The sequence below is a fragment of the Quercus lobata genome, chromosome 1, assembly GCF_001633185.2.
Source record: "Quercus lobata isolate SW786 chromosome 1, ValleyOak3.0 Primary Assembly, whole genome shotgun sequence".
Classification (NCBI taxonomy): Eukaryota; Viridiplantae; Streptophyta; class Magnoliopsida; order Fagales; family Fagaceae; genus Quercus; species Quercus lobata.
In genome coordinates this window covers 34,472,992-34,499,874 of record NC_044904.1, presented here as the reverse complement: position 1 = coordinate 34,499,874, position 26,883 = coordinate 34,472,992, and the positions used below count along the sequence as shown (strand labels likewise).

The 26,883-nt window shown below is 33.9% G+C and overlaps 2 protein-coding genes across 2 annotated transcripts; one reads left to right on the top strand and one right to left on the bottom strand.

Annotated features, from left to right (window-relative positions):
- The first annotated feature begins 5,389 nt into the window (after nt 1-5,389).
- LOC115952970 lies at nt 5,390-5,833 on the top strand. The gene has a single exon (XM_031070362.1). The coding sequence runs from the start codon at nt 5,390-5,392 to the stop codon at nt 5,831-5,833; it is 444 nt and encodes a 147-aa protein (XP_030926222.1).
- An 11,041-nt stretch (nt 5,834-16,874) lies between these two features.
- LOC115988209 (receptor-like protein kinase HERK 1) lies at nt 16,875-20,670 on the bottom strand. The gene has a single exon (XM_031111832.1). It carries the CDS (start codon nt 19,935-19,937, stop codon nt 17,439-17,441), a length of 2,499 nt encoding a protein of 832 aa, XP_030967692.1. The 5' UTR covers nt 19,938-20,670; the 3' UTR covers nt 16,875-17,438.
- Between the last annotated feature and the right edge of the window lie 6,213 nt (nt 20,671-26,883).

Genomic DNA, 26,883 nt, shown 5'->3' with positions numbered 1-26,883 from the left:
CAATCAACCACCACCACCGAACCACAACAGCCCACAAACCACCAACCATCACCACCATAGCATTGTCGCACCAAAAACTCAGAAAAATCAACAACAAAATTTCCAGCCACCACTACCAAACACTCCAAGATCCATATCCACCGCCGCATCACACCTACCACCACCAATTAACCACCACCATCAATCACGCCTTATCGTCAATCACCCACCACGACCCAAACCCATTGGTCTCCTGCACGATCTCCACAATCAAAACCCACCAATCTCCATATCAAACGTCGTTCTCCACCACGACCCAAGGCCCAAACCCACTGGTCTCCTACATGAAACCCACCAGTCTCCGCAACAAACGCCATTCTCCACCTCAACCCAAAACCCAAACCCACTGGTCTCCTACACGAAACCCACCAGTCTCCACAACAAACGCCATTCTCCACCTCAACCCAAAACCCAAGATGGCAAGATCCACAACCTTGACCCAAACTGTAAGAGACAGAACCCTTGAATCTTTAATCTAGGGAAAGAGCAATAGGGTGAAGAGAAAAAAGGTAGAGGGATAAAGCGCTAGAGATGGGTTGAGCAGCATAGGGAGAGAAATATATCTGCAACTTGGAGAGAAAGAGGGAGAAGGAGTAAGTGGGAGAGAAAGAATGATGGATAGGTGTGATATAAGAGAGAGAATGAGGAGATATTTTTAATAAAATATTATATTTCATTTTACATTCACAGCTACAATAGGTTGTATATTTGAGAATTTAATGTTCACTATAGCTAAAAAAAATATAGCAATACATATTTGAGTAAACATGATTTTGGGCGTGTTGGTTGGTAAAATAGCAATTGGGGGGCCATGAACACAAGGGGGGAGTCGTCACCTAGTTTTTGCAATGGCCTAGGAACCATATATATAATGTCCTATCGAGGAGGGACTTTTTGATCATACTACTAGAAATATGGGTTCGGAGTTAAGGTATGGTCTTAGGAAAGTATTAGGCACCCAAAACTGCCCAACCCTAAAGTTGGCTTCTCATCATTGTGTCTTATGTCTTAACCCTATTAAAGGCACACTCAAAACTTGTATCTAACTCACACACACACACACACACACACACACACACACACTAACATGTATCTAAACAAACCACATGGCATCAATCATCCCAAAAGATCTAATCATACATCTATCATACTTATCAAACAAAACCTTCCATACATCTAATCATGCATAACATATCATAGATCCTAACATTCATCTAATCATGGCATAACATATCATCATCAAACAAGGCAGTAACAAAGACAAGGCAGCAAAAGGGCATAGTAATCCAACATGGGTCATAACATACATTCCAACCTCTTAGACATAAAATCACACATTAAACAAGCATATTACGTTATAAAAATGCACGTTCATACCAATGTATGACTTACCTCACTTACCTTGCAGCAACTCAACACCTATGGCATCATGCATAAGCATGTGAATGCATGTTCATGGTATCAAAACAAAGGAAACACAAGATAAACCCTAATTCTAACATGTGAAGGCAAACAAGCAAACCAATATGTGAAACAGAGGCTTTTAAAGCATAAAAAAATAAAAAAAAGGCTATACAGAAACATACATGTGAAAGCAGAAACAAAAACGAATAAATAAAAAATAGGCTTTTTGGGTAAGTTCATGCGCACGCATGAACTTCCCTACGTGCGCATAATCAAGCCTGTATGTGCAGGCAAGATTATGTGTATGCAGGTTTCCACCCAGAAACCCTAGAAACACAACCAAGCTTTAAAACACTAAATCTAACACCCTAACGTGTTTTTTAAACATACAAAAACATAAACCTAAGCTAGATAAACGTATTAGAACATATTATAACAAGAAAATAAGGCAATCAGAAAGATTAAAGCATAAAAAAGGAAAATAAAAGTTTAGACTAATACCTCAAAGAAAAGCTCTTCAAGATTGATTTTTGACTGTTCCCCTCAGTCAAATCTATTCACAATTCAATAAAAAAGTGATTAATAATCTTAAACTCAAAGATCAAGGCCAGAAAAGACCCTAAGCAAAAGAAAATTGACTTGAAGATGTTTTGTAAAAAACTCCCTCTTTGATTCACTATTTCTAGTAAATCTTAGTGTTTTCCAGTGGGATTTTTGTCTGTTCTGAAAATATACCATGTAAGGCTACTTATAATGTGAAAATAGGGGTTTGGAACAACTCCTAGACGATGTGGAATTTGTTTCAAAACTCAACATTAATGAAAAAAACTTGCCTTATTTAGTTTCTAGAACTTGCTATGCGTGCGCAAGATCGAGCATGCATACACATGCAGAAAGTTCCGTGCACATAGCAAGAGTTTCCTTGGCCTTACTTTTCCAAAAATAGATTTATTTGCTCATTAAGAGTTATATTTTCATTTTAACATTTCTCTAGTCAATTTAACATCTGACTGGGCCCTAAACCAACCTTGGGTCTTAGAATTCAACATCATTGGGGAATGGGAGCTCGAGTCGTAAAGGGTACAAAATGCGGTATCTATAAGGGCTATCTAATAAGCATGCATATATATATATATAAAATAAATTTGGATTGAGTCTTTTTGTATTTTCTAAGTTTTGTTACATGAATTTGCATGTAAATATAACTAACACACAATTAGAGCGGGAAAATTACGCTTTATCACCCTAAACTATACATTTTGTTACACTTTGCACCCTAAAACTATGACCCTTATTACACTTTGCACCCTAACGTTAAGTTTTCTGTTAATTTGTATGGAAGTTCAAAGTTTATATATATATAATTTACACACAATTAGAGAGTGAAAATTACACTTTACCACCCTAAACTATACCTCATGTTACACTTTGCACCCTAATGTTAAGTTTTATGTTAACTTAGATGGGATTTTTTTTCTTCAAAATAACACTGATTTTCAAACAATTTTGTTAATTAGCACATTTTCAAAATTATTTAGGAAATTAACATCTCGAGTACAATAAACTTGATTTTGGTGTGCTAAATCAAGTATAATGAACTCGATTTCAACATTGGACAGCAACTAACATCATAGAACTCGAGTCTAATCGTCATATAAAAATCGAGTCCTACGGACTTGATTTCGTTTAAATTTCAAAATTCAACTTTAGTTCTTACCTTCAACAAACTCCAGCAAAACCTTCCTCACAGGTCCAATTCGATCCGAGCAACTCTAGCAAAACCTAAGTCCGATCCGATTCGAGCAAAACCCGGGTGAGTTTCGGTGGGGAACGAGAGATATGGAACGAGACAAAGTGAGAGAGAACCATAGATCCGATCCAATCAACTCCAGCAAAACCTTCCTTACAATTTCGATCAGATTTGAGCAACTCCAGCAAAACTCAGGTTTAATCCGAGCAACTCCACCAAAACCCAGGTCCGATTAGATCTGAACAAAACCCAGGTGAGCTTCAGTGGGGAACGAGAGATATGGAATGAGACAAAGTGATGAGCTTCAGTGATGAACTTCGACCTTGAAGGTTAGCAGCATAAGAAGGTTCAATTTAAACAAAATCGAGTCTTGTGGACTTGATTTTTATATGACAGAACTCGAGTCCCTTATACTTGAGTTCTATGTTGAAATTGAGTTCATTGCACTCGATTTAGCACACCAAAATCGAGTCCAATGTACTCGAAATGTCAGTTTCCTAAATAGCTTTAAAAACATATTAACTAACAAAATTGTTTGAAAAATAGTGTTATTTTGAACCAAAAAAAAAAAATCCACTTGGATGGAAGTTCAAAGTTTAAGGTGCAAAGTGTAATTAGAAGTATAATTTAGGGTGATAAAGTGTAATTTCTCTTTTTTTTTTTTAAAGGATTGAGAAGATGGGCAATTAGGTATTTTCACATGGTTTCATATTTTTCCATCCAAATTAACAGCAAACTTAATGTCAGGATGCAAAGTGTAACAATGATCATAGTTTATGGTGCAAAACGTGCATTCAAAAAATGTATGGTGTAAAGTGTAATCAGAAATATAGTTTAAGATAATAAAGTGTAATTTCTCCCAATTAGAGCATAATTGGAAGGACAATTAGGATGAAATTTGAATGCTTTTAAAATCTAAAGATACTTAGTGTCAAATAATAGGGCAATTAGAAGAAGAATTGACATAAAATTAGAGTGCAACTAGAATATAATTTGGATTCTATTTTGGGATTCTACTTTAGTATATTATGTGTGATATGATATCAAATAACTTTATTTTTGTTTATTTAAAATCATACATATTAAATACGATAATAAGGTTTAATTTCAAATTATAGATGTTTAATAAAAATGGTAAACATGGAACAAAAAAAATATTGATTTGATTATTTCATTGTTGTATACAATGACACATCGCAACAAAATAAACATGTTTGAAGTTTAATCAAGTTGACTGTTGACGTATTTTTGTACAAATATACTATGAAAAGTGTTTACATATTTTATAAGTGTCATTATAATAATAAACATGTACTATTAAGTATTGTTTTTGTATGGTAAATTAGAATTTTATTTACTAACACATATTCTTATCCCAAAAAAAAAAAAAAAAGTTCTGAAACATTATTAGGTCATTTGGGTTAGAATCAATTTCCTTCTTTGTGTGTGTTTGTTTCTCAAAAAAAAAAAAAAAAAAGGATAATTGTCTCACATTGTTTAAGAAAGTGTGTTGTGTATAGTATAATTTGGCCAACCCTCGCTTAAAAAGTCTCTTTGTGTGTGTTTGTTTCTCAAAAAAAAAGAATGGATAATTGTCTTACATTGTTTAAGAAAGTGTGTTGTGTATAGTATAATTTGGCTCACTCTCCCTTAAAAAGTCTCTTTGTGTGTGTTTGTTTCTTAAAAAAAAAAAGAATGGATAATTGTCTCACATTGTTTAAGAAAGTGTGTTGTGTGTAGTATAATTTGGTCCACCCTCCCTTAAAAAGTTATCATAACTTTTGAGTGGAATTATGGTGTGCTTTTGTGTTAGAACTCATTTCCCTGTTCCTCGTGGGTGTGTTTGTTAAAAAAAAAAAAAAAAAGAAAAAGAAAGAAGAAGAAGGAAGGGGGGGGGGGGTGTCATTTGGGTTACAAACTTACACTTCATATTTACACCCATAAATCGTACAGTCTACTCTAAATCATGTCAAATCACATGATTATAGAAGAAAATTAGTTTGTCTTAGAGACTTCAAATGTACACACCCTAAACATCATTCCAAATCATTACGTTCACATCACATACATATATTAACACTCCCAAATGCATAAAAAACCATACTATTATCCCTCATAAAACTCACACACTCTGCTCTATTTCTATAAACAAAAGCAAACTCATCACTGCTAAGTGCTAACCCTTGCTTGGAGCCAATGGCCTCGGTTTGCATATCAAACTGCATCGAAGACACCCGTGTACCAGTCCGACCAACCTACACCAACCTTTACAAATGGCCAGAATCCGACGCCGAGTTCGTGAGGTCCGTAAGCTCTAATGGGCACCGTGCTGCCGGGGCGCGTCCGCACCCTACAGTGGTGGACAGCATTTCATGCAGGCAAATGTTCTTGAGGAGCTACACTTTCTCTAGGAAAGAGAGTGTCCCCGAAAAGACCAAGAAGTGTTTGGAGAAAGTAAAGCTGAGAATGGCTTCTGGAAATAAGAGCAATAAGACAAAGAGTACTACTATTGATGAGAAGAAAAGGCCTGGCCGTGGAGTGTTCATGAAGGCTAAGGAGGGTTCATGCAATGCCTTGTTCACCTTCTTCCGGCGCTTGCTATTTTGCACTGCCAAGGTTGATGTGGTTGATGATATCTGATTCTATGTTTTTGGTAAATTATATTTTATCCACACACTTGATTTCATTTTCATTGTCCACAAACTATTGAATATTGATTTGCCCGATTGATACCCTAATTTGAGAGAATTGTATGAATTTAAATTAAGTGTAAAATAAGACAAAAATGGTGGGTTATTATATATATGCCCAATTTTTGTCTTATTGAATACTTAATTTGAATGACAGAAGGCACATAGATAAAAGTCTTTTAATTGGGGTGTTAATCGAACAATATATATAGTTTGGAAATGGGACGAAAGTTTTGAGTGGAAAAATATAATTTGCTTTTTTTTTTTTTTTTAATTATAAGGAATTTTTATATTTTTATTTATTTTTCTGTAATGTTTAATTTTCTCTATTGGAAGTTGAGTATGGGGTTGGGGATCGAAATCACTGCCACTATGTTTACAGAGAAGAAAACACAGCCTTCTTTTTATATAAATTTTGTTGAGATATATATCTAAAGAACTTGTAGACTTGTCGTTATTGTTCTGTCAGTATTTTTGGTTGGCAGTAAATTTGAGACCTCTCTCCATTGCTAGGGAGAAAAAAATAAGAAAGAAAGAGGATTAATGGAGGTGATGTGATGTGCAGTAATATTTCATCGTTATTTCGTCAGAAGCTTTTGGATGTAATCACTTTTTGTTAAATGCCCAATTATAAATTGTTTCAGATAGAGGACTGAACACGTTAGCACTTAGTAACAATAAATCCATTTTTTTTTTTTTTTTTTTTTTGGTTACCTGGGAAAATATTCAATTAAAGAGAAATAGCAGTATCAATTACAGGGCAGTATCCCCCTAAAAAAAAAAAAAAAAAATTACAGGGCAGTATCTGATCTGAGCCAGACCATACAAATCAGAAAGCGGTTAGGATTTTTCAGTTATAGAGAATATTTATTTGTGCACAGCACAGTATGGCCAAGTCCAAGTGCTTTTCTGCACCAACCAAAAGACCAAATCAACTGGTTTAGAAAAAAAAAAAAGAAGTATTGGTCATTTCTAGTATTACTGGTAGTTTTATGATTTTATCTAGCTGTGGCCATGAAGCTCATTAATAATGGACGTGCGGTTCATTCATGTACAAAGTGACAAATTTAAAGAAGAAATTAAACTCTAATATGTGCAGCTTCTTGCTTTTTTTGGGAGAATCAGTTTGGCATGGTTTTTATTCATCACCTAAAACATTATATACAATAATATTTTCGAATGTCAAGAGGAATAAATTATATTTAGACTCATAAAGAAAATTATAACCTTATTTTTTTAAAGTATGTGCTACGGTATTGTCTTATTTATTTATATGGGAGAAAGAATAATTCTAAAGAAAATCAATTTTAGACTTAACGTGCAACTATGTAATTTTTTTTTCTTCTCTATTTTTTAAGGAATAATTTCCGGCTTAAGCCAAAAGCAATGAATGTTAAGAAAATAATAACAAACTCAAATTTTGTTCTAAAAAAACGAGAGTGATTTTTCTATACATTACACATTAAACAAGTATAGATGGAATATTTATTTACTTTCTTGGCTCCATAATCTCACTGAGAGGTAGAGAGTAGTGGTGGTTGAATTGGGTCTAGCCCTAGCTAGATTCATTCATGGTGGGTGGTCCTAGTGCGTATAAAAGTTAGGTATAGTATGAGGTGGCTTCAATTATGGCTTACATATGCCTTCCCCTTTCATTATATATATCAACAATTATCCAGATAGCGATGGCCATAGAATCACCCATATATTGGGATGAAAAATAATTAATATGAGAAGTAATCCAAACACAAAAAAGCAAAGATATGGGACCCAAAATCACAAAATCATAGTCATACTTATAGTTTGTGCATATTATGGAACTTACAAACCAAGTTTTGTTGGGTTTCATCGATCGACTGTGAAATATTTAAACTTTTTCTGGGTTTGTTTTCTATTTTGTATTTGGTTGCGGTGGCAGTGGCACCATGACAACTACATAATTTGCACTTCACGCAATTAATGATTTCTTATGATTATAAGATACCATCAATTAATCATGATCTTCTTCTTCTTTTTGAGGAAGAATCATAATCTTCTTTAGCATTAGCGTTTTGAGGATTTGTTGTTGGACGCTTTACGTTTTGCATAAATTATGTATTTGTTATTTAATTCAAGATATTGGAGAAATGACAGGTAACAAAGTATAATTTTTTACGTGGATTCTAGTTAGCTCTATTGATAAAGTTTCTGATAGTTGTATAAGAAATTTGGGATTCAATTCCCGCCTATACTAAAAACTGATTGATGTTTTGGTCTGATGATAAAGAGCTACCATCAAGAGCGGATACCATTAATTAAAACTCTCTTTAAAAAAAAAAAAGTATAATTTTTACTGAACAAAGAATTGATAGTGATAACTTCCATTTTCTTTTCTTTTTTTTTTGCCGATGGGCATGCAATGGAATTGGACCATTTGAGGTATGTTTCTTCACAATTCTTTTTTCTTTTTTTGAGGGCCACATACATATTATCATTGACCTCATACTAATTACTAAAGATGATAAAGGAAAAAGTAGGTGCCTTTTGTGGTATAAATATAATGCTTCTGTTGTTTATGTTTTTTTTTTTTTGATAAGGTGTTGTTTATGTATTTTATATAGTGCTTCTGTTGTTCTTGTTTGTTAGTATAATGATTAACGATAATAACTAAATAAAGCAAACGGATTCTTCAACTTCTCTTATTGTCTAGGTAGTTTTAGAATCACAAATTATTTCATAATTTTTTTACTACAATTCTAACGTGGCAGATTGAGTAGTTAACTATCATTTACACATGAACCCACCATTTTTTTTACCAATTACACTTTACCACGTCACAATTATGATAAAAAATTGTGAAAAATTATATGTTCCTATACTTTTCCTATTTTCCATGGATGTGTTCTTACTTTTATCCCGGTCTCTTTCTATCTTGTCAAGGGACGTATACGGTATTCTATGAATAAATAGTTTTTTATGGTTTGAACTTTCAAATATATAAATTGAGGATAAAGATCAAACTTACAGATGGTTTTTTTTTTTTTTTTTTTTTTTTGAGAACCAAGTTACAGATGGTGTTTAGTGTTAGTGTTACACCTGAAACTCTAATTAGTAATAATTTTTTTTAATTAATTGATCACACCCCCCCCCCCTCCTCTCTAAGAAAAACTTTTAATGGGATATTTATCTATACCCTTTACTAATGCTTATGAATACAAGGAAATCAGTAGACTGAATGTCTCGGGTGTTGATGATATCAAGGTTACTTGTAATGTCCTAAAAAAGTAAACACAAAATCAGAGGAGACTGGGAAAGACCAGCCAAGAATCCTCCAATGGTAAAGTCAATATTTTTTGGAATTCCAATTTGTCTGGAAATGTCTGAATACCTTACCCTCCTGTAGAAGAGCCCTTATTTGTGCTTGTTTGAGGCAGTTATTTCTCCTACCGTTGTGGAGTTCCTAGGATTCGGAGGTAACTTCCATAACCGCCATGGAAGTTACATTATTTGGGGTCTGTTTTCCACAAACGTTTATTGGCGGAATGGTTTGTAGTCTAATAGGAAAACAGATGTCGCTTCAAGGAATATGTTCAGGACGCAAGGCGCTCATCCAACCGACTTTACGGATGGACGGGCTTACCCTTTGACGAATATGCCCTATGCCATCCAACTTTTCCTTAGGACAAGCCATATGGATGAGTTTAGAAGTTGGTCTATTTTATAACACCATCAAATACTATTTAAGAGTCTTTCAAACCGTGGATTTTAAGTCTTGAATATTCCAAAATATTACATTTAGGGGTGTGCATGATGTGGTGTGATTTTGGACCATTTTTAGCACCACACTTTGCGGTGCGGTTCAGCCAAAACCATAACTGTAGGGAATTAACTAGAAATTCCCAATCCTGTGAGAAATAAAATAGAGAAAACGCACGTCAAAGAAAAATAATCAAATGCACAAGACAGTATTTACGTGATTCGACAATTTGCCTACGTCCACGGAGCTGCAAGGATTTCACTATTATCAGGGAAAAATACAAAGTGTAGCAGTATAGTTCTCACTCTAAAAAAAGACAACAACCAACCCTAATAATCGAAACAACATTTTCTATATCCTGTGCATAGGATTCACAATGGGCTACAAAACGGGTCAAAACTTGGGCCTGTCGACCCAAGCCTCATCTCCAAGGACTAAGCCTCAAAAAATCTCCCATTAAAAACCATGCAACATTATTTCGAGTTGGGTCATCATCCGAATCAAATACAACTAGACTCCACAAAGCCCAACAATAACCTCACCACACCTCATTTTGGTGGTTATATGCGTGGTGTGATGTATAAGATGCGGTTTGAATGGTTTGAAGTAAGCATATTTTTCAAATTTTGGCCTTTTCCTACCCAATCCAAAATTGATTTTTCCCTTTATTTTGGACCAAATTTTAAACTATCGAGCTAGACTTTTTTTAGTTTGGCTTTCCTAGTCAACACTTGCTAGGTTGGTTTAGGTCAACCCAAAGCTTTGTTTTCAAGAACTATAATACACTTGGTATGTAACAAAAATTGAACGTATATTACTATCTCAGCTTATAATCATGGTTTTAAAAGTTAGACCAAAGGAAAATTTGGATTTGCCTCTAATTCCTGATTTTGACCTGTTTTTGACCCAATTTTGGGCATATTTACTGGATCGGACTGGTATTCGATTCCCGATTGAACCGATCGGATCAGCCGGTCTAGTTCGGCTTTTAAAACTATGCTCATAATACACTTGCTATATAAAAATTCAACATATATCACCATACAATTTAACATATACCAGTAATATCATTGTCTCAGATTCTCAGGTATACGTCAAACATTTAAATGAAGTCAAATAATTTGAACAAGGTACAATGGCAAGCAACTTAAATGTTTTAACCGTCAAAATCCAGTTCCATAATAAAAACTCTAATAAACACAAAAATATTTGATTGAGCTTTTCACACCTATTTTCCTCTTCCTACATACACACACATACTTAATCAAAAAATTATCAAACAAAACATAATGACCAAAAAAGAAAGGGGAGTCACTGTGAGACTTAAAAGAAATAAACCTGAGAGGAGTGGTTTGATGCTTAGCGGTGGAGAAACGAAGGCCTAAATCAGTGCTCGATGGTGGTGTGGCAGTAGAGTCTGAATGAACGGCCCTGAGGGTTGAGACACTGAGACAAAGTGAGAGAGTGATACGCTTTTTTTTAAAAAAAAAAAGCTGATACAATGAGTTAGGTGGCTAGCTGCTAGGTTATTAAACCATTAATAATGGGTATTAGATATTATAATAGTTTAATACCCTAGTAACTAGCCACTGGGGTTATTAAACTTTTTTTTTTTTTTTTTTTTTTTTGAAAACTTGGGTGGTTAAACTATTGATAATATTAAATATATATATATATATATATATTAATAATATATAGAGAGAGTGTGGTTTGTGCGGTTTTTTTATTATAAAAATTGCAAACTGCACTGCATCATGTGATGCAGTGCATTATTACTTGTGATGTAATGCGGTTATATCATTTTATTAACGGTTTTGGTGCAGTTTGGCGAACACCCCCTCACATCCCTACTCACTTACAAATTTTCAATTAAGGGGGAAAATTCGTAAAATAAAAGCAATTTAAACAAAACACACCTGTTTTATTTTGAACAGAAAAATCTCTAGGCATTTAGCATCACCACAGATTTTCATTGCACAAAAAGATATAAATGAATGGAAAACTTTGATACTAAATCCAATATACATACATATATATATATATATATATATATTGTACGTGCAAAACACGTGTGATGAGGCTAGTATCTCTTTAAAACTATGATGTAATTGCAAAGTAATCATGTCTTTAAGAAGAAGAAGAAGAAGAAAGAAGAAAGAAACTATGATTTTGAACATTTTTTTAATGGGATATCTCTTAAAGTGAAAAAAAAAATGCAATCCAATCATCTAAGTACACTTGATATACTCTAGATCCGTTCCTCAAAAAAAAAACCTTTGGATCCAATCACAAATAATAAAATGGTTTATACAACATTATTTAGTACTATCAAGTGCAGTGGGCCAGTGGTAGCTTTTTGATTTTTTTAGAAGGTTTAATAAGAAACATAAATTTTTTTAAATTTTTTTAAAAAATTACAAAACAAAAACAAAGCAAATACATGGAGTTTTATAATTGCATTCTACGAGATTTCATATTTTGAAATCGTAGCTTCGTTGTCAATCTTGTGAGCTACATCTTTTCCAATGTAAACAATCAAGTTATCATTCATCCATTGATCTCCCATTTGGTTGATTTATTACAAATTTGTTAAGATTTAAATGATTTTTTTATTTATTTTTTTAGATTTTAAGATTAACAAATTTCTATTTTTGTTGTTGGGCTTACTTTTTTTCCCCATTAGAATTTAGATCAAATTGGTTTGATGTTGGGCCTTTTTCTTGTGTTTAAGAAAGCCAAGATATTGTTAAGAGCATAGTTGTTAGTATCGTACAATACGCGATACGTATCATGTGTAAAAAGTTTCGTATCGTATTAGTGTATCGTAAGTGCTCATGAATTGTACAATACAGTGTGCATATTGTATGAATCGTATTGTAAAATCGTACGTATCGTACGATACATAAATAAATGCTTTAAAATGATACTTTTTTTGTTAAAATTTGTACTTTTATTTGAATCTAACAAGTTATTAGACTTGTTTTTAATACAAAATTATTAGTTTACTTAATTTAGCCTACTAAAATAACATATTCATAAGTTTTTTTTCTCTCTCTCCTATAATTGGACTACACAGTACACACTTACCTTTCACTTTAATATTTAAAAAATTATTTTTAAATTTTTTATTTTTATCGTTATTGTTATAAGTCCAAGAAACTAGAATGCCAAAAAAAATAAATAAATAAAATAAAAAGAACAAGAAGAGATAGTAAATGTTAATGACGAATGATGATGAAAATTTTTTTAATGAAGAAATAAATTTACAAAATTATAAACATAATGATAGCGTTGACTTAGATGGGGTTGATTAGATAATTTGATGAATATGATGAAAATAAATTATTATTTTTGGATGTATTATTACTTTTGAATTTAAGTAATTTGAATGTGTACGTTATGAACACATGCTAGTTTAATTTATTTAGTTAGCTTGTTAAATATTATTACATAAGTGATGAATAAATTAGCCATTAGTTGAATATATTTAAAATTTATAATAAATATACCCTTTATATATGTATATTTATAATTTTTTTAAGTGTTTATGTATCTTACAATACATGATACGATATGATACACGATACGGAAAAATTAAAAATCGATTCACGATACGATTCACGTTTTGATAACTATGGTTAAGAGGATGATCATATTTAAGCTTATTTCAATTGAATATTTTTATTTATTTTTTAAATTAAGGTCAGGATGTTCAAATTTTTATTTTAGGGAGTAAAAAAAATTAAAAAATTAACCCTTGGACCGGATGTTGCGTCAATCAAGTGTAACTTAAGCCTATTATCTTTAGTGTGACTAGAGCCTAATACGTAAATTTATAATTAAAATTATAGACATGTAACAACAACTACGTTTTAATGGCTTTTTTTTCTTATTGCTAAATAGGACACATTTCATTAAGCAAAAGAAACAAGAACATCTCTCAACCAAGCCGCCCTGATAGATGACAAAGAGAAGAACCATTACAACAAAAGAAAATATTTTGATGGGTGCTTATCGATTGGTGGGCAACAAACTTTGAAACCAAGTTTGCTTCCTTTTTTTGGTTTTTCCCCAAACAAAAGAACAATTAGAGAAAAAAAAAAAAAAAAAACTAATAAATTTTGCATCATTACAAAGAGACAGTTGATCTCCATTTGAAGCGTCGACACAAACTTTTGCTTCCCTTTCCACTATAATCCTCCGCAATTGCTCCATCCTAGCCAAATCTAGGGCCCAAACTCCCAAGCAAGGCTGCAAGTGCAACCTTAGCAATTAATGGCTCCCTAATTAGGGCTTCCTTTGTCCAATTCCTCATGACCAAACCTATAATTTTGCAAATAACCATTCAAGACCAAACATTTATTTTTGTTTCTTGCTCTACGAAAACCTAGTGGGCTACTAAATACATACAGACTTCAATTTCTTACTACCAAGGGCCAACTTGCTCACACAGCCTACAAGACTGTTTGGTCCAGCAGACCCATTTAACTGACCTCTCTGAGATTGTTCTACGGAAAATTGGGCAAGCCCATCTCGATTGGTTTGTGCTCTTCATCAGCCACATCCAGTGGCATTACAAACAGCCTCAAGTTCAGATGACAGAAAGGAAATACTTGTTTTACCTTATCTTGAAGCTCCAGCCCCTGCATGGCATAATGCATTTTTTTTATTGCTGTTTTTTCTTTTTCTTTTTTATGGGGAAAAAATCCTTAAGACTTATAAACAGGCTAAACAGCTAATCCAACTTTTTGAAGTGATTCAATTTCTTCAAATTAATTTGGAGGAAAATTAGAAGAAAATAGATATGTATAGTCTTTTGGCTAAAGCAGGGAATAGTTCTAGTTTCTTTTGTACAGGTCTTTTGGAAATTTAGATTTCTTCCAAAAAGCTTATTTAAACTTGTATTTGTGTAATAAAATTGGATAAAATGAGTGTAAGAAGTAAAAGATAAAATTTTGATTATTTATTTATACTTAAACTAATGGCCATGGGAATCTTATAGTGTCAAAGTATATGCTATGTTTTAAAAAAATTATATTCTCTAACTAAATAATTATTATTTAGAAAAAAGCCACAATCTAGGCAATAAAGATATATATATTAAATATTATATTTATTACTAGGCTAAAGTTCAAAAGAAAATAGATATGTACAGTATATATATTTCCATTTATTAATGACATCCAACTGATCCAAGTTTGGTAGGAAATAGATATTTTTATCGACAATACGACGTAAAAGGTGTATAATGTCCAGTCAGTGGAAAATGGTCCCTCCAAAAATACTCAGCCCTTTAAGAGGACTGCTTTACGGGCACATGTATTGCTGCCCTATTTGCACATTATTTGATACAAATTTGACAGTAAACCTACCCTGGGTGTAAGATTGAGGGTTTTTCTATCAATTTTTACAAGATAAAAATAAAAAGATACACTAATTATAAGATCGATGAATTATTATTTTATTATGGTTTAATATTATATATCTGGTACTTGTTAAGAGCCTTGTAGCTACTGGAGGAGAGGGCAAAGACCCCTCCTAAGTTTTTAAAAAAAACACTTCCTCCTCCTTACAATTTCTATGAAAAATATATACTAACTTTTGCACATTGGCCCTCTTAAGAAGATAGTTTGGCTTTGTTATTGCTTGTAATTCAACTGGTTGGCACTTTATGATGTTTTCAATAAAAACATCTATCATTCAAACCCTTTCTTCCCCATTGTAACTATTAAATTATCAACAACAACAACATCAACAAAAAATTAGGTAATTAATCTTTATCCCATATTTCAAAGTGGTTACTAACTTAAATTAATCCTTAACCTTTTAAATGCATATCAAAATGTCTACTGTTAACTTATTGATAGAAAAATATGACGTATCAAATGAAACTACTAAATTCAAGCAAAAGTATTGACATAGAGCATAGGTGACAGCTGAAGATTGTATGAATTTTTATTTTTTTATTTTTAACTCAATGTTGATGTCAAAAAGATTCCTAACGTGTTCTATAATAGCAGGTTTTTTTTTTTTTAACTATCGTCTAGGCTGAAGGCTCTACGTTAGTATCAGTACTTGGTTTAGCGTTTGCGTGTGCCGTGTATTAGTCTAGTGCCACAGAAAAATGCACAATTTATGCCACAACTCACCACATGGCGAGTTGTGGCACAAGTTGTGCATTATGGTTGTGGCACTAGACTTTCTCTTATTTTTTTCATCAACTAATTGACATCAAAGATCTTTTTGACACTTTTAAAAGGTTAATGACTTAACTAAAATTTTGAAAGGCCAGAAACCATTTTTGAAACATGAAATAAAAGTCGTAGACCAAATGTTTAATTACACTGCTTATTAAATACTCTATTTAGAGTAAAAAAGTATATTAGAGCAAAAAAGAAAGAAAAATAATTTTTGTAAAAAAAAAAAAAAATAGAAAGAGGATTTTTTTTGAGAAATAATTACAACATATTTATTTCATCCCGAACTCTTTTTCCTCTGAACCCCTTATACTTTGTGCACAGGAAAATACCAATTCAGCTTCGGCGGAAAGACCGAAAGAGGATATTTAAATATATTAAAGGTAGAACCGCGGCATCTATGCTAATTGGCTGATCCATGTGACATTTATTTTTTCAGAGTTTCTTTATGTTTTATAATCACTCTCATGACTCATTCATAGTGGACTGCAGGCTCATTGCTTAGTGCGTTAGTGGGTGGCATGTTGTTCTTCATATCTGTCATGAAGTTAGGTAAGTTGTAATACTATAGTCTAAACTACGGCCATCACATAAATTCATTGAACAATGAAATTTAGACCAATAAGTAATGCACGTTGTTCTGTTCTGTTTTTCGAAACACAAATTGCAACTTTCCCAAACACACACACACACACACACACACACACATAATGCAATTGAAATAATTTTGCAAAAGACGATTTTGGGTCATATATAACCATTGGAGAAGTCCTACTCATTGAATGATAGAGATAATATCATAGAGGAACAGAAGTTTTGTCACCATCTCGAGTCCATAAAACTCCATCACAACGTGACATCATAAATGTAAACTAAGGGACCATAATTTATGGCACCCCCAACTGCCCCGTGACAATATTTGAACTCATTATTATCCAAGATGCAACCAATTAAATACAAGATCAGAGGGAAAAAATATAATAATAATTGGCACAGATGAACTAGCCAAATCGTCCAGAGGTAAAGAAAATAAAATTTGCAGTTAGCATCAGCAAGAATGACGGTAAATAGTAGGATCATACTACAAAAATACACTCACAACAAATACTACAAGCCAAAGTAAATAATGAATGTAATCTTTAACATGCTGCTTCATGTATGAGTTGGGGAATTTATAAAATACAAAGAAAGAAACACACTACAATGACAACTTTCAGATACAACATCCTTGTAAACTGCTAAAATTCACTTGAACCACCAGCCTTTCTGTACTAAAGAGAACTCACAAATCACATTTTACGCAGTCTGATTGCAGAACTCTGCCAAGGACACCTCTACAAATGGTCAAATACTTCAAGTACTGTAGAATAGGAGCAGGGTTCCTCTTCAAACTTTAAAGTAGTAAATCAAACAAGCCACATATTGTACAGGCCACAGGGGGATGCTAAAATCATTTTATCAGAAAAAATAAACATATTTCGACAATTCCGCGTCTCATTTTTTGGATAACAGAACCAAGATAACGTCCTATCTAGTGGAATATGGTGAACAATATGGTAAAAAAGGCACAGAAGTCTTATTAGAAAGTAGCTGAAACAATAGAGTATACTATCTCCAACCAATCACCTACCCTCAGACTTCACCAGCTGTGAGAACACCTTACTCATGGAAACACCGGAGAGATCATCCACGGCTGACACTTCAAACTGTGTAGCAGAAATACTAGTATTGCTGTCACCGAAATTGTTCACTTGCGGGGAGAGTTCACCAATCAAATTAGTACTGTTTTCTTCAGGATCACCATCAATAACTGCTTCTTGAAGTTGAAGAGCATATTCGAGATTCCATAAGACATCTCCCATAGAGGGCCTGTCAACACCAAAGTCGGCCAAGCATTTCTCAGCAGTCTCTCCAAACTTCCTCAGAGAATCTGGTCTAATTTTTCCCACAAGACTGGAATCTATTATTTGGTCCAACTGCCCTCTCTTCTGCCATTTCATTGCCCATTCAGCTAAGTTCACCATTTCTCTTGGAAGGGATGGATCAATAACAGGTCTTGCGCAAAGAACTTCAAACAAAACCACACCAAATGAATACACGTCTGACTTCTCCGTCAGTTGTTGCCGCCTGAAATATTCAGGATCAAGATACCCAAAACTTCCTTTCACTGCTGTACTCACATGAGTCTGATCAATTTCAGGCCCTGTCTTCGAGAGCCCAAAATCAGCTACCTTGGCCATGAGATTCTCGTCAAGCAATATGTTAGCAGACTTTACGTCACGATGAATAACTGCTTTTGCATACCCTGTGTGAAGGTAATGAAGTCCTCTAGCTGATCCAATGCATATCTCAAGCCTCTCCTTCCAACTCATGCTTGGAAGACCTGAGCCGTAAAGATGACTTTTGAGGGTCCCATTCTCCATATATTCATATATCAAGATCATCTCATTCTTTTCATCACAATATCCAATCAGTGAAACAAGATGGCGATGGCGGAACTGAGACAGCATCTCGATTTCAGTTTGAAACTCAGCAAGTCCCTGTTGGGATCGAGGATTCCCCCTCTTTACAGCCACTTTTGTACCATCACTTAAAACTCCCTTGTACACTTTCCCGAATCCACCAATCCCAATGACCCAACTCTCATCAAAATTGTTTGTGGCCTCTTGAACTGCCGCAAAAGGAATGCGATAGCCAATGTTAGAGATGGCACTAAGAGTTGTTCCATTAGAATATTTGCTTACCATGGATTGAGAATTTCCTCCATTTGTGGATATTGGAATCCATGTCTTAGAAAGTCTTTGACGAGCTAGTCTTCTTCTCTTTCTGAACAACATAAAGAGAATTCCAGCCAACACTAAGGCAATGAAGGCCCCAATTATTGTACCCACCATCACACCTACATTTTTCTTTGAACTTGAATTAATCACAGCATCTGCCGCACTGAGACTGCCCTTAGAATTGTTCAGTTTCATGATCTCCAGCCCATTTAAGATGGCATTGGGGTAAGTACCTTTTATAGTATATGGACCAATACTTATACGAAGCTTATTGCTAACAGCTGTCACCGTAACATAATCCATATAATATGCAGCAGCCAATTCGTTCACATAAGTACTCAGATCAAGTTCCCGAACAACAATCCAGGGGTCAATGTAAACATTGAAGTAGAGCTCGTTAAGACTAGCACTCACTATATCACAAAAGTGAAAACGGACAAGGTACTCAAATCCTACATCCACATCGAACTCCCAGCTCACATTGAAATTGCTGTTAGGATTATTCGCTGAGTTCATCTCCGTGGCAGTACCATAGACAGTCGGTGGAGCTGTATCCTGTGTTGCTCCGCCTTTAACATACTTAACAGCTGCAATGTTTGAGGCATTCGTGGCAGCGTTTGGCTGTACTAAAAACCTTTGATCAGGAATCCAAGTTCTCCAAAGTGTATCATTATTAGGTGTGACTGTTGGCCCACCCATGTTCACCCTCCAAACCGTCTCAAGTGCCATAGACAACAACCCTTGGAAATCTCCTGCTGGACTAATGGTATGGGCATCATCGCTAATGAGCGCATCAGGGACTGAAACCACTTCTATGGCATTCAGGAAGGCGATTGAATTGGCAGAAGGGGTAAAGGTGATTACAAGGTCATTTGACGTCACATTTAGAGAAAATTCTTTAACAACAGCAGCGCTTGTCACTCTGAAATTGCTCAGAAGGACATGGTCTTGAGTTGAGACAGCAAAATTTGCCACACTCATATTGTAACTTTTGTATACGAATGGATAGAAATAGAGGCGGATCCAGTGCCTCCCACTCTGGTGGATTGAAAAGGTGTATTTTGAGGATCCAGTAAAGACTCTGGCTGTCTGATACAGCGGTGAATCTGAGAAGAGTGTGATGGATGTCAAATTGGATTTGGCAAGAACATCTTGAGGGGTTGAAAGCAAATTTGAAGCCAGGTTATCAGCAATGAATACCCGGCTATCAACTGAAGTATTTGTGGATGATCCACAGTCTATAAGGTAATTGTCTACTGGATTAAATCCACTAGACAAGCATGACAAGCACAAAAATGATACAACCCAGGTAAACAATTCAGCTTTTCTATAACCCATCATTACTAAAGACTGGAAATTTATTGAACAACAAAGAGATGGATGGGGTTTTCTTAAGATGAGCTGGAAATGAAATCTGGGGTTCTTAAACAGGAAGTGCAACACAAGAACTCACAAATACTATTGAAATCAAAAAACCCATGAAACAAACAGAATAAGAAAGAGCAAAGTTGGCACCTTTTGGGTCATGTGAGCTTCAAGACGCGTAATCCCAGTGCAGAAAGCAAATCTGAGAGTACCCTTTTGGAGGTTCTGAAAGGTTTCAATGCAAAGAAGAGGAACAGACAAATATTATGCGCAAATCTTGCAGAACACCAGGCACCAGCTGGTTTGAACTTGATGACAGCTTTAGATATTGACGGCTCTTAGGTAGCTAGATTCTAAGACACTTTAAGTATGTGTTTGAAACAAATAACAAACAGAAAGAGAGACTAAACAGAGTCAAAGAGATATTGGCACAAGATTCAATATTATAAAGAGAGCCGGCTAATTAGAAGGCTGACCTCGTTTTGTTGTTGAAACCATGAATAGAAGTATGAAATTCATTTCTCTTCGGTAAGAAAAAAGAAGAAGAAGATAAAAAGGTCATTAACAAAAACAAAGGAGAGGTGTAGAGGTAATTGGTAACTTACAGCAAAGAGGTTAATGGAGAGAGTCTTATTGTTGATTTTAATGCTAGCGGGCAAGACAAGGTAACAGAAAGCTATTTACTCGCTTCAGCGAATTGGGTTTACTGATGGAGTAAGTAATGCTACGTTCACACACACACACACACATGACAACATTTATCAAACCTTTATTGAATTTGTTTGGATTCTCTATTAACGTTATTTTTTTTTACTTATTATTAACAATTTATCGCATCACCAGCAAGTGACAAATTTTTTTTGTATAGACTCTCTCTTACTGATGTTCTTGTCTGGGTATTATGAGTTAAAAAGGTTAAGTGCATTCCCAATTTTATCATAAAAAGCTTAGAGACCTACTTTAATTAGTGTTACTTCAACTACAGAAAAAAAAAAAAAATATATATATATATATATATTTATGGAAAATACATCATTTTGAAACACTTATGTAGGGGCAAAGGCCCAAGATCACACAGTGGGCCTTGGGCCCCATATAGAAAATGTGACCACGTCCGAGGAGAAGGTGTGGGTGCCAAAATGGCCCCCGACCCAACTCTAGTGGGCCTTAAGATGGCTAAAAGGCGGTCCGAGAAGAAATGTCTACTCGGACGTACCAAGCATGGCTCAAACATGCACTCTGCCAACTAGAAAGATCCTCACCTATGAGCATTGGTAACAAGGATAAGTCCCATAAGCCCGTAAGAAGGAGGAAAGTGTAGGACGCCAAGGGAGAGGCTGCAGCTGCCACATTAAATGCATGTCAGCTACTTTTCTGGCCGCATTAATGTGGAGAGGACTTGTGAACAATATTGCCTTAGCTACCATAACTCACAGAAAGATGGAGGGATGTCCGATGGGACAGGCACTCAAGTGGAGTTCCAGATAACCAACAAATGTAAGGCTTTGATGACTTCGAGAGGGCTATATAAGAGAGGGAAGTCCCCATGAAGAAGGGGACGAGAAAAAGAAGGAACTTAGAATAGAAGAACAGTGTTAGGACCATAGCCTTTGAGCAGGGACTGATATACTTCCTCCACGTCTCCTCGGATTGAACACCTAATGGACATGAAGGGGATTTTCTTACTCTCGATTGTCGCATGGCCCAAATTTAGCTAGTACTCACTTCGTTAAGGCCTAGTTCTATAGTCCATTCTTTATAAATTCATTGTTTCGGGCTTCTTGGGCCGGAACTCCATACCTGTTGAGTGTGGGCCTTGAATTGCGACCCTACAACTTACATATAGAATTTTAGTGATTTTAATATTTTCCTTTTAGCATCCCATTTTTGTACATATAATATGTGTCCACAAGTATAGGAACATTTATATAAATTAGTGGCGGCTCCAAGAATATTTTTTAACGGATTCATTCAAATTTGCATTAAAGAGGTTGAGAATGACTTCATTTTTCTTTATCATTAGGATAATAAACTAGATCTTTTCTCATAATTCATAACCATGATTTGAAGGAAATATTTTGAAGTCAGCACAAGTTCTCTTAAAAGATAAATCTTAGATAGGATATGAATCTTGTGAAAACATGTGATTTCTTTATTAAAAAAATTTACCCATAGCATTAGCAAGAGAATAAAGGATAAACTATTAGTTCATTGGCATATTGTTTCATGGTATAATGAAAATATTAATTATTGTATCTAAGATTAAATCTTGGAAATCCTTATTTTAATAAAGTTATTAATTATTTTTGTTAAGTGAACTTTAATTATTATTACTTAGAATACTTTAATTTATTAGTTTTTGTCTTTACTTCTTTCAAATTATTTTATTTAACAATTCAAATCAACTTTGAAAACTTATTGGCATTTCTATTCATTATGAAGATTTGTGTGTGTGTGTGTGTGTGTGTGTGTCTTTTACATTACTCTATGAAAATTCAACACAATAATACAATCATTAAAAAAATAATAAAAAAATTTCGTCACCCCCATTATCCCATACCTTACTTCCACTACCTCACACTTAATTATCTTTTAGTATTTACACTTAACTGCTCACTTAATTGTATTTTTCTAAGATTTAAGATCAACAAATTACTAATTTTTGTTGTTGGACTTGCTTTTTCATTTTCTTTTTTCTAGATCAAATTAGTTTGTTGTTGAGTTTTTTTTTTTTTTCATTTAAAAATGTCAAGATAAATGTTGGTGTTGAATTGGTTTGTTGTGGAGAATCTTTTAGGGAGTTCAAATTTTTATTTTATGGTGGTTATATCCAAAAAAAAAAAAGTATTATATATATATATATATATATATATTTGTCCCAGGAACATTGAACCTCCTGAAGTCAATGTGGTGCTGCCATTGATATAAAATTTTTATTTTGTGTGTGTGAATTACGGAAAAGATGATGTTTATGTATAATAGAACCAATAGGATAAGGCCATGTGGGCCAATGAGATTAGAGCTAGTCTCCTATAAATACATGATTGTAATCCAATATGAGATATCAATGAAGAATAAACCAATTGTTAGTGCATTAGTGCATCTCTCTCTCTCTCTCTCTCTTAATCTCTCTCTTTCTCTATGGAGAGTGACTACCTCGAATTAAGTCAATTTCCCTACAATCCCCATCCATTCCCCTATAATTCCCATCAATCTCCATTAGGAACCATCGGATTCCTAACAAGTGGTATCAAAGCCGTTGATCCAGAGACGAGCAATTGTGATCAAAGAAAACTTTTGGAAAAAATACAAGGAATGTTGAACAAAGTCTTAGAAGAAGCCAAGGATATTTCAAAGAAGATGAAGGCCTTGGCTGAATCCAACATGGCCATGAAGGAAGAACTTTCAAGAGTGCAAGAGGATCTTGAAAACATGTCCGAAGAAGAGTTTCAACTTCTTGAAGGAACAAGTGAAAAGTTTCAGGTTGTTGAATCAACAAAAACTGTCCTTGATAGTGAAGATGCAAATGACAGTGAAGATGTGGCTGATCTTGAAGAGTTTCTTGATTTAAAGGAATTAGTGAGAAAGGAGTCATCAAAATCACGTTATGAAGAATCAAGGAAAAGGAGACGGTCAAGGAGTAGAGAACGTGAGGACAGAAATAAGAGGTCAATTTCACCATCAACACGTGAAGAGTCAATTGAAGATGTGTCACTTGTTTCACGGTTTATTGGTCTTGAAGTTGAGCACATGGATGAACATGTCTTAAGGCAGATGGGTTCCATCAAAGAAGTAGTTCTGAAGGATCATCTTGGTCACATTCACGTTCTTGGTGGCAATAGTGGGAAGTGCCAAGGTTCCAATGCTAGCATTGCTTTTCCATATAATGAGGTGTATCTTGCTAATGATGGAAGTCTTGGTTTCCTTAGGCTGGAGCATGTGGAAGGGCATCAAGAATTGTCTTTAGAAACAAAATTATTCACAATATTATCAACACAAGCAAAGCAAAGGTGGCAACACAATGCAACTTTTACAAGGTCAACGTGGCAATATGATTACTATGCATCTACATGTGCTTTGCAATGGAAATGCAAAGAAGTTAACGCTCCTGTTCACATTGGCTATTGCTACAACTCATTGTTTGATGCGGAGGAAAACACTGAAGTACAATGTGGATTTTCAATGAGTGCTGGTATTAAGTCTGCTGGTTTTTCAGATTATGCTACTCTATTTTGGGCTGTGGTCAAATGCTTGGAAATATTTGATGTTTTTTACGGTCAAGATGCATTGGCGTATTGGATTATTGGCCAGTTTCCCCTCATGAAGGTGTCATTTCAAGCAACACCTTGTGGGCAAGGTGTTTTCAAGGGGAGGGAAATGTTAGGAATGCTATAAGCATATGAATAATAATTGTTGTATTGAGATTTAGTTAGTTAGGTAGTTAGTTAGTTAGGTACAATTCCAAACATGTTAATCACATTTAGCATATGTTAGAATTGTTAATGCACATGGGGAATAATATAACCAATAGGATAAGGCCATGTGGGCCAATGAGATTAGAGCTAGTCTCCTATAAATACGTGATTATAATCCAATATGAGATATCAATGAAGAACAAACCAATTGTTAGTGCATTAGTGCATCTCTCTCTCTCTCTCTCTTAATCTCTCTCTTTCTCTATGGAGGGTGACTACATCGAATTAAGTCAATTTCCCTACAATCCCCATCCATTCCCCTATAATTCCCATCAATCTCCATTAGGAACCACCGGGTTCCTAACAATGTACTGTGAGTTAAATAATTGAAAAATGTTTAAATTATTATCAATTTTACTAAAAATAAAACTTACAAATAGACCTAATAATATATGTAGATGGACAAAGTTTGGCTATAAACTTAGTTGTAAAACTAATGACTACAACTTCACTTAATTAATATCTTTTATTGGATATGAATTTTAACAAATCCACCATCAGATTAAATTTTCTTCCTATATCCTTCACGCTTGTAAAATTTTTAGAAAATCTAAAATTAACAGTTATGTTATCAATCAAATATTTAAATTTCAAATTTTTGTAATATATAATTATACAAAAAAGGAAAATAAGTTTATGGATCGAATAGTAAATAACATCTGATTGGTATGAAATTTAACATGCATATTAAAAGCATAAAAAAAAAAAAAACATATAATCTAACAGTTAAATTTTCAAAATATGTAATCATGTTAATTTTTTTAGTGAGAAATTGAAAATTATAACCATTGACCACAACCAAATTCGTAACTACCTTAAGTCAAATAACCTAATAAATTTATATATTTCAATTTTTTTTTTTTTTTTTTGTGATTTCTAATACGTGTAATAAAATTTATAATTATTCAAACATCACTTCTGGGTACTTGTCAAAGAAAAGTTTTAGGTTCTAAGACTTTAGGATCTAAATGTATTAGAACTTCAATGTGTAATGTTGGCAAACCATGATCAAAACATTTAGTCTAGATTTAGGTTGCTCAAATTGTGGTTATGTGTAAAGTTTGAATCGAGTAATTGCAGGAAATTATTATTCAATTTCTGCAAGGTTCGATCGATTGAAAATTAGACTCAATCAATCGAAACTTGTGCAGATTGTTTTTCCTACAGATTTTCCAACACAGCCCAAGCTCATATGACGTGTAGGTTTTTATGTTTTGTTTCAAGTATAAAAGGAAAAACCCTAGCCACGTTTTAGAGGTTGTTGATATGCTGTGTGTATGAATCTCTTGTGAGATCTAGAGGTGTTTACCTTCATACATACTTAGAGTTATCAAGATCAAGATTGATGTCAAGAGCTTGGTGATCTCTTCGGTTGCTGTTTCAAGAGTTTAAAGACAACACAAGTGGGAGTACTTGTGGTTGCTGTTGATCAAAGAAAGAAGTAGTCCATGGACTTGGAACTGTCACGTGGTTGTGATAATAAGTTTTCTACTCAAGGTAGCAATAGGATGTTAGTGGTCTAAGTTGTTATTATAAAAACTTCAATTCTTTCATAGTGGATCTGTTTTACCTTGAGGATAGTTAGGTTAAATCTTTCACAGGTTTTTTACCAGTATGGTTTCTCTGGGTTATCATATCGTTATGTTCTTTTTTTTTTCCGCATTGTTTACATGATATGATTTACTTGTGTTAACTTAAATTTGAATAATTTACCTAAATAATCACTTGGCTAAATAATTAGGTTAAACAACTTGTGCTTTAAGGGTCTAAAAACATACAAAAAGTAAAGGCCTGCCCCGGTAAAAGACGTTGAAAACTTTAAATATAATAATATGGTGAGTGGAGTTGATATTTGACAACATACATTTGAATAAAATACATGAAACAGCTGTTTCAAGCTTATCAATCTCGTTTGATGTTCATATTAGATAGATGTGGAAGCATACAAGATAAAAATAAACAGAAGTTTTTTATTTATTATTATATGAAAATAAACAAAAGTTTGATATTATTTATACTTTCAAAGAATGAAACCAATCACTATATTTTGAGAGCTTTAACCTACGTGGAACAAACTTATGGGTAAGACAAAGGAAGGCAATTAAAGAACGTGAATTGTCTTTGTCTTTTCTAAATCGCTTTCGTCATTTACATTCGATCAAAATACCTCTTCGCATTGTCTAGCCAAAAAAAAAAAACCCAAAAAAAAAAAAAAAAAAAAACCACTTTACAAGTAGAAGTAGGACATTAGGTGCATAATCGAGTCAACTCAAGCCCATCAACAAATTATATTACATTTTTCTCAATCAAAAATAAAAAATGACTTATATTACACATTCAAGTTATGTTCATTTTTATGTTAAACAAGTTGGAATTTGTTTGCAAAATTCTTTATTAACATAATTATTTTAACTATATATAGTAACACCATAACTAAAATTTCTCAT

Coding starts and splice junctions, on each gene's coding strand:
- LOC115952970 (XM_031070362.1), top strand. CDS start 5,390: ATGGCCTCGGTTTGCATATCAAACTGCATCGAAGACACCCGTGTACCA.
- LOC115988209 (XM_031111832.1), bottom strand. CDS start 19,937: ATGATGGGTTATAGAAAAGCTGAATTGTTTACCTGGGTTGTATCATTT.